The sequence below is a fragment of the Otolemur garnettii genome, unplaced genomic scaffold, assembly GCF_000181295.1.
Source record: "Otolemur garnettii isolate 467f Iridium unplaced genomic scaffold, OtoGar3 scaffold00042, whole genome shotgun sequence".
NCBI lineage: Eukaryota > Metazoa > Chordata > Mammalia > Primates > Galagidae > Otolemur > Otolemur garnettii.
In genome coordinates this window covers 4,289,538-4,301,913 of record NW_003852437.1, presented here as the reverse complement: position 1 = coordinate 4,301,913, position 12,376 = coordinate 4,289,538, and the positions used below count along the sequence as shown (strand labels likewise).

Below are 12,376 nucleotides of genomic sequence, written 5' to 3'. Positions count from 1 at the left end.
AATCAATCTCACAGCATAACCAAGTAAGTTCTTTGAGGTGCCCAGGTAGAAAGGGGAGGACCAGTTGGTGCTCAGGTGAAATACCAGCAGCCTCCTCCCCAACTGAGAATAAAATGTATTTGGAATTGTGTGAAGGCAAAGAACTCTATTAGTTTTAATTACCCAAGGTAAAGGAGGGGAAGTTGGAAAGGGAATGTTTTACTTTACAGTCATTTGAATCCTTTCTCTGCTGTGATTCCAGCCTGAATCTGATTCCCGAATTAATGGTGTCTCCCCCTGGGCCTTGCCCCAGAATTCTACTCTGAGCTACCCGCTGGATCCAGACCCTGGTCCACAGTTCCACCAGGCAGGTCAGTGTCCCCCAGTCACAGCTACTTTGTGCTTGGCTATTTGTGTGGTTTCATGATAAGTAGCATTCTTACATTGGTGCTGTAGAGCATAAAGAGTTTTGTTATCTTTGGTCTGAAATAAGTGCAAATCCATTTAAGGAATATCAAAAAATACAGTTTTCTGGCTGGGCACCCATAGCACAGTGGTTATGGTGCTGACCACATACACTGAGGCTGGCGGGTTTGAACCCGGCCGGGCCAGCTAAACAACAATGACAGCTGCAGGAAAAAAAAATGACCAGATGTCGTGGCAGGTGCCTATAGTCCCAGCTGCTTGGGAGGTTGAGGCAAGAAAATCGCCTAAGCCCAAAAGTTAGAGGTTGCTGTGAGCTGTGATGCCACAGTGCTCTACCCAGGGTGACATGGTGAGACTCTGTCTCTAAATAAATAAATAAAATACGTTTTTCGAATAATAATTGGGAGGGGATTGGTGTGCTCCCATTTAACAGGGACAATGTAAGGGCATATGGAACACCTCTTGGGTGCGGGACACAACAACAAGAGGGACTTTACCTCACAAATGCAAATATTGTAACCTAGTTGTTTGTCCCCTCACATTAACCTGAAATTTAAAAAAAATAATGACAAGTCATAATATTTGTTTATATAATGTGTATTAGTGTGTTAAATTTTGGTGAAAGTTGAGAATGAGTGAGAAATTATTTTTTATTTGCCTTGAGTCGGTTCTTCACTGTCTTCTTTTTTAAGGCACGTTTTCTATTTCTAAAATTTCACATTTGTGCATATTCAGTATAATATTCAGCATAGTACTAAACCGCATTATACCAAACATGATGGTTTTCCCCGACCAGGCCTTGGAGCTCATTTGTCTATTTTTCTCCATCCAAATCCATGTGGACACTCCCCACCTGTCCCGTCCAAGTCAGAAGTCCCGCCCAGCCCGTCACTGCCGCTCCCTGGAAACTCGTCACTGATGTTAGCAAGGGCTCAGTAGACTAAGGACTCAGGAATGACGTTTTATTCTCAGTGAAATCCAAATTCTAAAATCCTACTGTAGAATTTTAACAAAATTAGTTTATTTGTGGGATATCTTTTAGTACATGAAACAGAAGAATAAGAATAAGAGAATTGCTTTAATTATTGATTATAGAGTAAAAATACACATCAAGGTAAAAAGTATCAGAAGATACTTTGAGACTCTGTCTCAAAGAGATACTTTCCTTTGTGGCAGGATAAGCTAGCCTAGACTGAAGGCTTCAGAAACAAAGAAGGAAGGAAAAAGAAAATTAGCAGAGTATTTTTTTTTGTATGAAAAATACTCTCAAATAATAGATTTCTTGCTAGTTGAAATAATATGAAGTATTATTTATTTTTCAGTCTTGCTTTTCCCTTGGTGAATGGGTCCTTTCTACACAAACATCTAGTACATTGCAACTACAGGAGAACCTCCACATTGACCACCCACACCTACACTGACTGCCACCTTACCTTGACCTGATTTTCATGGACAGGACGTGCACCTCACCTACGTGTCAGTACAGTTGGCCTAGTTCTTTAGGTCGACCACCTCCATATGTTGACCAGTTTGTTACAGTGGTTTGAAAGGCCAACTTAAAGAGGTTCTACTATATATAAAATTATATTACCAACTAATTAAATAAAAATGATTTCCGTATTCTCCCCTAAAGTTGTCATTATCAATGAGAATTTTTCTCACCTTCATAATTGGAGGCTGCTAGTAGTATTTTCTCTTGCATTTGGGTTTTGATGACAGTCCAGATAGGAGTTTTAGGAAGTTGGTTGTTCTTTTTTTGTGCTGTCACAGCGGGAGAGGACCTGCTGGCCCCGCCACACGACACCAGCACAGATCTCACAGAGGTCATGGAGCAGATCAACAGCACGTTCCCCTCCTGCTGCCGTGAGTATGGGGACCGCCACACCACCACTACTCTCTCCCTGCCCTTTCTCTTTCTCTGCCTGCAGCTTCTTGTCTTATTTGGTAAGATAATAAAAACCAGCATTAGAAGCAGGATTGAATATTATTTGAAAATAAGGTGTACATGGCGTATGTTGAGAGCAAATATGAAACTCAGCCTCCATACCATCACATCGCGGGGGTGCAGTCACAGTGTGGGCCTGCGTTTTGAGCTTCCTTAATCTCCCTTATGAGTGATAAGATGAAGATAAATAAAATAAGTCTGATTTTAAGAAGAAATTACCTTCTTCAATGCAAGCTGTCTTAAGAAATGCGTATTACTTCAAAGAAGAGCTTTTATCGGCATGAAAATGGCTTGTCTAATGTATTCCCTTTCTTTTCTTCGGACATTGTTCTCTGATGTCATCGGATTCTAGTACAGATAGGGATTATTTTCCTTTTTCAGTTGTTTCCTGTCTGGTTCCTTTTCTCATGGAATCAAATGGTCATTGTATAAAGTCCAAATAATGTAAAACATCACAGATTGTGACCCTGTGAATTTTCCATATGAACAGCCAAGATCCACAAAACAACCAAATAAAAACAGTCAAATCCCAGAGGAGATTATAGTGCATAAAGTTTACGTGCAATTTAAAATAGTTGTCTAATATATAATGATTCTTAGGTATTCATTTTGGTCTGTGTTTTCTCTTCAGCATCTCACCACCTTGCAATTTCTGCAGAGCTCTCACTGAAACACTTCTGCCGTTTCTAACAGAAACTGCTTACTTACACAGATATCCGTATTAATGCTAAAATTATATACTCAAATAATATTCTAAGGGATATTAAGATAGTATTTATTTTGAGGGGGAATTTCCTCTCACACTAATGTTACGTCTAGGCCGTCACTAAGCTAAGATCTCATATAAACTACAGCCTCTTATTTTACCCTTTTCTGTCATCTCCTTCCAAAATACCCTCCTAAGTGAGGAAAAAGGTACTCTCAGTGATCAGGAATATACATAAATAAGATATACTGACTTCATTAAAAAATGATTCTTCATTTTATACCCCCCTGTAGTTTTATAAATATCATTCTGTAGGATGTGAAGACAACCGTTTAAATAAAATATATTTGTCTCTGAATTTTCAGAAGTATTTGTCTGAAGGGTAGATAAGTTTCCATAAGCATATAGCATTTGCAGGTGTGTCATTTCCCAGATTTTTATGTATAATTCTATAATAATCTTCTTCTTCTCAAAACTGACGCAATCACATTTATGATATGTAAATGCCCACAGTAGTCCCCCCTCCCCAAGAGCATGTGCTTTGTGGAGTCCTGCAGAAGCTTCCATGGGTCAGTAGATGCCCACATGCTATTAGATTGTTGCATATTTTTCATGCTCTGTGTCCACCGTAATAGACGAACAGATTCCATCTTTTATGTTAATTATAATTCAAGATTGACTTTTTTTTAGAGGTTTTGGTGCTAAGTTGTTTGTCACTTAAAGGCTAGATAAAACTTCTTTATAGTTCTTATAAGACACAGTTTCAAAATTTGATTTCTAAGTGAAATCACCTTTTAGTTCAGCTGACACCTAAATACATGAACAGTTTGTTAAGAACAAATTCTGTACATCAAAGCCTGGATAAAAGTTTTAAATGTCATAGTGGTCATTTTTAATTTAAAAGTGGGTTGGCCATGACAACCAGGAAGGGAAATATTTTTCAATGTAATCTTTGTAATCACTATAAAATATGTAATTTCCATAGTAAAATTTATTCAAAACATTTGTGATTAACCAGCTGGGTGTTGTGGCAGGCACCTGTAGTCCCAGCTTCTCGTGAGACTGAGGCAAGAGGATCACTTGTGCCCAAGAGATTGAGGTTGCTATGAGAGCTATGACCCGCTGGCACTCTGCCCAGGCTGACAGAGTGAGACTCTATCTCAAAAGAATAAGAATAATAAATAAATAAATAATTTTTTTTAAATTGTGATTTTTACAAGTTACATTTTTTATCTTTTTTATTTTTATTTATTTATTTTTTGCAGTTTTTGGCCGGGGCTGGGTTTGAACCTGCCACCTCCGGCATATGAGGCTGGCGCCCTAGTCCTTTGAGCCACAGGTGCCACCCTACAAGTTCCATTTTTTAAAGAACTTACTTTTACATCTTTCTCAAGATATATTATTACATCGAGATTTTGTAAAAGGGTGACACGTGTTGTTTTTTAAAATGGAATCTAATAAAAGTAATCATAATTATAGAGCAAAAATGAATCCTAAGAAGTAAACATGTTTATTTCATGTTACAGCCTCCCTTTAAAGGCAAGTATAAAATTCTTATTGGCTGGGAATCTTTCAGTTCCTGAGCAGAGTACATATCAGTGAGACCCACATCACAGGTGAACCTCTCCTCTGCTTTGGTTCCCCCTATTCTGGCATCATTCTTGGTGGGGGTGGTTTGTGAAGCCCTCAGACTCCTTAAGGGGGAACTGGCTCCATGTTCTCATGGTCTTAACTTTGCACGTTCACAGATATTTGTAATATTTGTAGTTTTCTGTGAGTAAGCATTACTAGTCGTGTGTTATTTTGAAGAATTGAAATACATCCCATTTATGAAATGATGAATAGTGTATTGCAGACGCCTTTGCCATCTAGATCGTTGTTTTTGGCTTCTAAAAGTCCTGCTGTTAGTCTGGGTTTAGTTTGCTCTTCTTGACATTGATATTCACATTTTGCTTCATAATATACAAATACCCACGATAAGGAGAGCTTTCCATAAAAATAAAGACTGAATTGGCCCATTTGTAAAATTGATAAATATTTTAAAATTCTGCCAAAAGTCATTAAACCTTTTAAAAATTGATGCAGAATAGAAGTCAGCGTGTGACGTAGACTTCTCAGTACAGGTCTTTTAATTGAATGAACAAATGAATGAACAAATGATCACATTTTCTGTCCGGGAAGGTTAAGTTGTTGAAGCTTTCCCACATAATGCTCAGAAGGTTCTACATATGATTCTTTTGCTTTGTTGCCCCTTGTAAGTTGTTCAACTAGCAAATATTTTAATAAGTCTTTGCAGTTCCCAAAGCTTACTGACCACCTTTGGAGGATTTGCCTAAACAAATCGGATTGGCACCCTCCCAAAGCCAAGCCAATCCCTTGAGCCCCTGTAACTAATGAGAACTTTAAAATTGCTTGTCGCCAGCATACAATGAATTGATCTGCATGTTAATCTTGACTTTTGATCCTTGGTGGATTAAAAATTAGCATGACCCCAAATGAATTTCCACTCCTGGCAGTCCTGGAATTAAAATGAAACTGTACTCATAAATCCTAATCGCATGAATCGCCGACTTTCTTAAACATGATGCTTTTGAATTGCATCTACATATTGCACAGAACACTTTATAATTCCTCCTTCTGAATTAACATCCCAGTTGGTTCTGATAGCATCCTTGAATTATGGCCTTTTAACGTCTTTTAAAATTATTTATATTGAGTTTCAGAGCAGAGAGACAGGCATTTCTATCCCTTCCTGGCAAAGAGTTAATGATGAGAATTTAGTGGTGCTGCTTGTTTACCAATGTACGTAGTAAAATTCCCATTGACTCCTGTAACCATTTCTTTTTTAGTGTAAATTTTTTGTCAGGTTTTTTTCATTTATGTCTTTCATACATATGGGGCGCTGTTCGTAAGCTAAGTATTTTTGCTGATAAACCAAGAAATGCTTTGAATAGGATTTTTGACCCACACATTTCCTATGTTTATTAAGCTTGAATGACATTCATCAAAACCTGAGAACCCAGTGACATGCAATGATTTCCTTTTAAAATATGTTTGTATGATTTTTCCAAGGGGAGCACTCATAGCCTTTTATTTGATAAAAAGCCGTCAGGTTAAAAGTATTGGTCCAAAGCAAAATGGATTGAACTCAAGGGTCTATTTGTTATATTTGTTACAAGGAAAACATAATTCTGTCTGTTTTGGAAGGAACATGTAAAGCTGTGGTGTAACTTAATAATAATTCAGCTCAACCATCCCTTGGAGATAGCTCACGTACGTATGGAGGTCCAGTCTTTTTCTCTGATAAGAGACTTACATGTTGGTGGGACCAGGCCAGTTTGGGCCCAATTCCTCTCCCAAACACTGGGCTCATACTTTCCCTCCAGGCTTCATAGAAAGGGCGCCTTTCCTTCCTGCCTTTTTTCTGCTTCGGCATAGAAGTGGGAGAGATGGAAGGAATGTGACATGCTAGTCGACTAGGAACAATTCTTATTTGATCAAGAACAGATGCTGCCATCATTGGGGGTGGGGGTGGTCTTCTCTTTTATTCCCTACTGTCTAGAATGAGATAATACAGAAAAGGGAGGGATGAACAGCAGAGGCTGATAGGAGACTTTGGAGTAGCCCTCTCAGAACCTGTCATTGTCACAGTCTCTAGAACAAGAAGGAATTGAGGTACTGGGATCCAAAGTCGCATTAGACATCTTATTCTAACTTCTCAGTGTTCCTCACTGGGCCTGTCCAAGGCATTATGATTCATTCAAGTGTCCAGAAGGCTGCCAAGACTTAGGCCAGCCCTTCCCTTAACACAAGCCCTTGACCACTGTCTTCCCGGGCCTGAGCAGCAAGGGTGGGCCAAGGTTGGCCGTAACTAGAGCTCCACGCCCCGACTAGCACCGTGGTCACAAAAGATGCTGTTTAGCAAAATGAAGAGAACTTGCTGTGTTCTGAGGCACAAACTAAATACACGGCATGATGTAAACAGGACCTGTTGAGGTTTTCTTTTTTTTTTTTAGAAAATGTCACTCTCTGAATTCTTTGGTGTATACATTAAATCTTAAATCACATGGGATATGTGAAAATAACTAGGAAAACTAGCCTTTGTTAAAGGATTTAGCCAGGAACTCAACACCAAAAACTGGTTTCTTAGTTTCCTATTAGCATCCATTTAACAGCTGGGGTTATTGTCCTAGTCGGAGTGGATCCCACACATGCACAAAGATGTGCATCCCCCATGTTTGCATGCCTGAAAGTTGCATCCAACGAACCAAGATTGCTAACTCCAACTGATTTCTTTTCTTTTCTTTTCCAGCAAATGTCCCCAGCAGGCCACAGGTAAGAGCTGCCAGGCGGACTGGCCTCACTGTTACTGATCACGACCCAGTGTGAGCAGATTAGCCGCTGCTGCTTTTCCTTCTACTGTATTCTTTATGTACAAAAGTAAACTAGCTTGACATGTACAGGTTAGTTGATTCTGTACTACGGTTTATCAGTCTGCAGGGGCGGGATGGGAGCTTCCAAGCCAGGTTCTTCCAGACACCAACAGTATAATGGGTGTGATCCTCTGTTCTAACAGCTTTTTACTGGCATCTTATGCAAAGTACACATAGTTACTCTAGATAGGTTTGGCTACTGCTGTATCCCCAATGTGTCTGCTTCGGGAAGCTATCACAGAACATTGACTTTAAAGGGGGGGGGGGCTGTTACTAAAAGACACTTTTGTTGCTTTGAGTGGAGGAATAGTTGCAATTTTTTGTTTAAAAATGTGCTGAGAACTATTGGCAGCTATATGCCCTTCAGAATTTGTCCCTATCGGATAGTTTTCATAATCATGTGCCACAAGACCCCAGTAGCCCTTTGAAGATCATGTTCTTTCATGAACTTGTTTGTTAATCTTTTTGAAACAGTGAACCTGATCACTGATTGTCTTAGTGGCAAGAGGGGCTGGGGCCTTAAAATAGAAAAGGGTGTGAGGCCGGGCATGATGGCTCTCACCGGCAACCCTAGCACCCTGGGAAGGGAGGCAGGTGGATCGCCTGAGCTCAGGAATTCGAGACCAGACTGAGCAAGGGTGAGACCCCATCTCTAAAAATAGCCAGGCGTTGTGGCAGGTGCCTGTAGTCCCAGCTACTTGGGAGGCTGAGACAAGAGGATCCCTTGAGCCTCAGAGTTTAAGGTTGCTGTGAGCTATGACACTATGGCACTCTGCTGAGGGCAACAAAGTGACACTCTGTCTCAGAAAAAAAGAAAAGGGTGTGTGGATGGACTGGTGATGTGGTGAGAGCTGTGGGTATCCTCTGCTTGCTTCTGTGGTCTGAGTGAATTGGTGCCTTCAGCAGGAGGTTTCAGAGGTGTGAGGAGCGCAGACGGGCTGGGAAACAAAGAGTGACTGCAGCAGCATTAAAGGCCATCCCTGGAGGGCCTGCATGAATTTGACAGTTTGACATGAGGCCAGTCTGCAGGGCTATGTGTCACCCTCCAGCTGTGTGTCATGTTCCAGTTTACGAGCACAGGCACCAGAGCAGCTGAGTATTGCATATAACCCAAATTGAAGTTGGGGTTCAGCAAAGTGCAGCGATTCAAGCAAAGAGGCAAACTAGTGCTCACAGTGATTGAACCAGATGGGTGAGCTTCACAGAAAGAGAAGCGAGGCCATGCCTGGTGTGGGAGCAGAAATAAAGAGCGTCCTTTTTATATCCTCCTATTTCCCCTCTTACCTGGAACATTGACCTTTACTGGCACCACTGCACACCCTGCAATACGGTTCCTGTCTCCTCTTCCTCTTCTCTGGCCTCCATCTTCGGACTGGGATGGGTTGGGACTGTGAAGGTGCCCTCTGTGCAGGAGACCTCCCGGCACCCTCAGAGGGGGCAGAGTGTGTGCGGCAGCCTCCTTCCCTCACTGTTTATACCCCCAGCAGACAAAGGCCAGGTCCTCTCGATTTTAACTTGGCTTCCAGCCAGGGCAAGAGAAAAAACTTCCAGACCTTCCTCTAAATTAGCTGCAGTGGTTAAAAAAACAGCCTAGATAACTTCAGGATGAGAGAGAAGGACCTCATCACAGGAAATTAGGGGTCCCATCTGGACACAGCTGAATAAGGCTTGACTCTTTTTGAAAGAAGCATTTCTGTTTCCTTGTAGACGTCACAGGTCTTTGCTACCCATAATGATTTATGTAACTGTGGTTCTGACGATGCCGTGTTCCCTTCCCGCAGGCAATGTGAAGTATTCGTCCAGCCAACCAACATTTCCTGACGTACAGTATTGCCCTTTTCAGCAAATGCCAATTCCAAGTTCCATTGAATCAGAAGCTCCCTGGCGCCTTGACCCCTGCTGTCGAGCACTGACTGTGCGCTCTACTGAAGGAGTCAAACACTGACTATCCAAAGAGAAAAGGCTATTTTGTTTTTATAATGACCATATATTGTTGTTTTCTTCTTCCCTTTCTATGCAACTGTAAATTAACGAACAGAGAGGTATTTGGAAATGGTGATCCATTTGTCACTGATTTGTATAATGTATACAGCACTGGGAAGGCGGGTGGGGACTTTCTAATATGGTAGCGTCTTTTTAATAACGATGACAAAAATTGCCTAAGCGTTAGAAGACCACTTTTCATTTTTACATTCCTTCTGCTGTTCATATTAACCTTGTACAATAACTTCATTCATTTCTTTGATCCTTTTACCATCATGTTTCGGTTATTTATAATTCATCAGCCACATAACCAAATAGATTTAATGTATTTGTTTCCATGGTGTGGCCAAACTAATAAATTCATGTATTTCAATCAAGTATTTTATATGTATACATATATATATATGGACTAGGCTACAGCCTTGTGTATACTGTTTAACTTTATTTCACATCAGACACTTCCTTCTTTGGTGACCACTTAGATAACCCCAAGAAAAATCCTGTGGCATTTCTATTGGGATTTTTTTTTCCTGCAGTGTATTCAATTCTTTATATAAGTAGGCCTTGATTTCTTTATTTATTTTATGTCCCAGTCTCTATGATAGAGGACACTGCATTATCAAACATTTTACCAAAGGTTGCCAATTTAAGCCTATTTTCGTTTTGACATAGAAACAAAATTGATACGATCTTTCCTTGTTCCCCGGTCTTGATTTTCGTCATTAAATGCGCGGCTGGCCTTTACCTGTCGTAAGCCCAGAACACGTCATTGTCTTTAGTTCCCTTGGAAGAGAGTTTTATCCTTGTCGTGTATTTTCAAGTCCTTTACAATTCTTGAAACTCCTCGCTATTTTCCTTCTGAAAGCCGACACAAATTCAATGCTTTTCTCATCTGACCGTTTGACTGAACCAGCAGAGCTTGTATCGCCCTTCCCTTGATCAGTATGTTTGGAAAGGATGTTTATCAAAAGCCTATGTCGCTGCCTCTACAGAGAGACGGCGTTAAAGCTTAGACGGTGGTACCTCTGCCTTTACCTTGGAGCACATTCAGTTAGGTATTTGGTTCAACTCCTGATTTGACATTTAATGGATTAAGTTTAAGCGTGTTACTTAATTACCAAATGTAGAGAAACCAAAAAAAAAAAAAAAAGTGAAAATAACATGTTTTGAGTCAAGCATATGTACTTTTAAAACAGTAAGACATTTTAACTTTGGGTTCTCTTTAACTGGGATCTTGCCAGAGGAGGCTTAAAGTTAGAAATTGCTATTCTTTTAGAATAGGTTGGGTGGGTTGGGGGCAGGGGTGTCTATTTGCAGCATAGATATTTTGAGAAGAAGAGAATTGTTTTATATACGAGGAAAGCCATGACCACCTTTCTACCTCAGATCCATCTGCATCCATTGTGTTGGAAATAGCTTTATGCCACTGCAGTCTGCAAAGTAGAGCTTTTATCAGGCCAGATCATAATCAAAAAAGCACCTATTTAAAGAAAAAAAAATTCCCTGAACTCTGAACTTCAACTTGTAGGATTTGGTGTACTCTTTGGTCTTACTTTGAAAAGTCACGTGTTAATTTGTTTTCTGCCTGTATTTGTATGCAAAATGTCCTCTATCTGCTATTAAGAAAAAGCTCCGTAAAACACTACATTGTATCCTTCTAAGTAATAATAAATAAAAAGAAATATATTGCAGTAACAACAGTGGGAAGTAAGTATGTAATTCTTTTGAAATATGTGTTAAAGAACTAATCACAGACGATCATCTAATCTGGTTACATATTGTATTTTTCGTCCTGAATAAAAGTAATTTTAACACAAGATGACTTTGATATTCTTCAGCTGGATTCACTGATAGAATCTGAGCTCTGAGTGTATTTATGAAAATAAAACAGAGAGAGCGCCTCTATCCTGGTAAATACACGTGTTTTCCTGTCATTTCTCTCATACATACCAAAATCTTTTCTTACTCTCATCCTCCCCCCCCACACACAGTATAATTTTATGATTCTCAGTTTCCTTTAAGATAGAAGGCTTATTGATAGGAAAAATCGTGTTGGATGTTACAATCCAACATACAAAATCCAAAATATAATTTGTTAAAATAAAGAAACCTGTTGCATTCTGATGAACAACTATTTTAAATATCCTGTTTACCATGAAGTAATACGTTACGCATTCCTAAGGAAACTTTTAGTATCCAAGAATTTGTTGAGCAGGTAGTTGAAAATACAAGTGAGAGCAAATGAAAAAGTTGTGATTCTGTATTTCTGTGGTTCAAAAGTGTGCCCCAAGGTTCTTGTCTTGGGAATTTAATCCCCAGTGGATCAGTGTTGAGAGATGGACCTTTAAGAGGTGATCACATCCCCAGGGCAGAGGTTATGAATGGATTAATGTCATTATTACCAGCATGGGTTTGTTATCTCCAGTGAGTTTGGTCCTCTCTTCCTCTCGGTCATGCATGTCCTACCCTGCCACCCTCCACCATGGGATGATGCAGCAAGAAGCCCCCCACCAGATGCTGGGACCTTGATGTTGGACTTCCCAGCCCCCAGAAATGGGAGAAAGAAATTTCTTTGTAAATTACCCAGTCTGTGGCGTTGTGTTATAGCAACACGAAACAGACTAAGCCATATACTAAAGCTTTCAGCTTCCTTTCAATTTCATTCAAATTACATATATTTTAAAGAATGTAGTTTACTTTTGGATATCTGTCCCTCCAACCACGTTCACTGTTGCAGAAGACCAACTTTTGCAAAGGCCTTTCTAAATTCATTGATAATTGAATGAAAATACAGTAAACCACCTCTAGCACTCCTACTGTAACCTCTAAGTACAGTCCAGAAACTTAATTGACATATGATATCAACTTGTATTTTTTGAGGTACATTAAGTGACCAGAATGAGG

At 39.9% G+C, this 12,376-nt stretch overlaps 1 protein-coding gene across 1 annotated transcript in view; it reads left to right on the top strand.

Moving 5' to 3' along the window:
* The window catches only part of UTRN (utrophin), a 513,062-nt gene extending 501,773 nt beyond the window's left edge, over positions 1-11,289 (top strand). The window contains exons 71-74 of the mRNA XM_023513504.1: positions 242-350; positions 2,176-2,268; positions 7,369-7,391; positions 9,333-11,289. Coding sequence (XP_023369272.1) covers positions 242-350; positions 2,176-2,268; positions 7,369-7,391; positions 9,333-9,434 — 327 coding nt within the window. The 3' untranslated portion in view covers positions 9,435-11,289. The remainder of the gene's footprint in view (positions 1-241; positions 351-2,175; positions 2,269-7,368; positions 7,392-9,332) is intronic.
* The last annotated feature ends 1,087 nt before the right edge of the window (positions 11,290-12,376 follow it).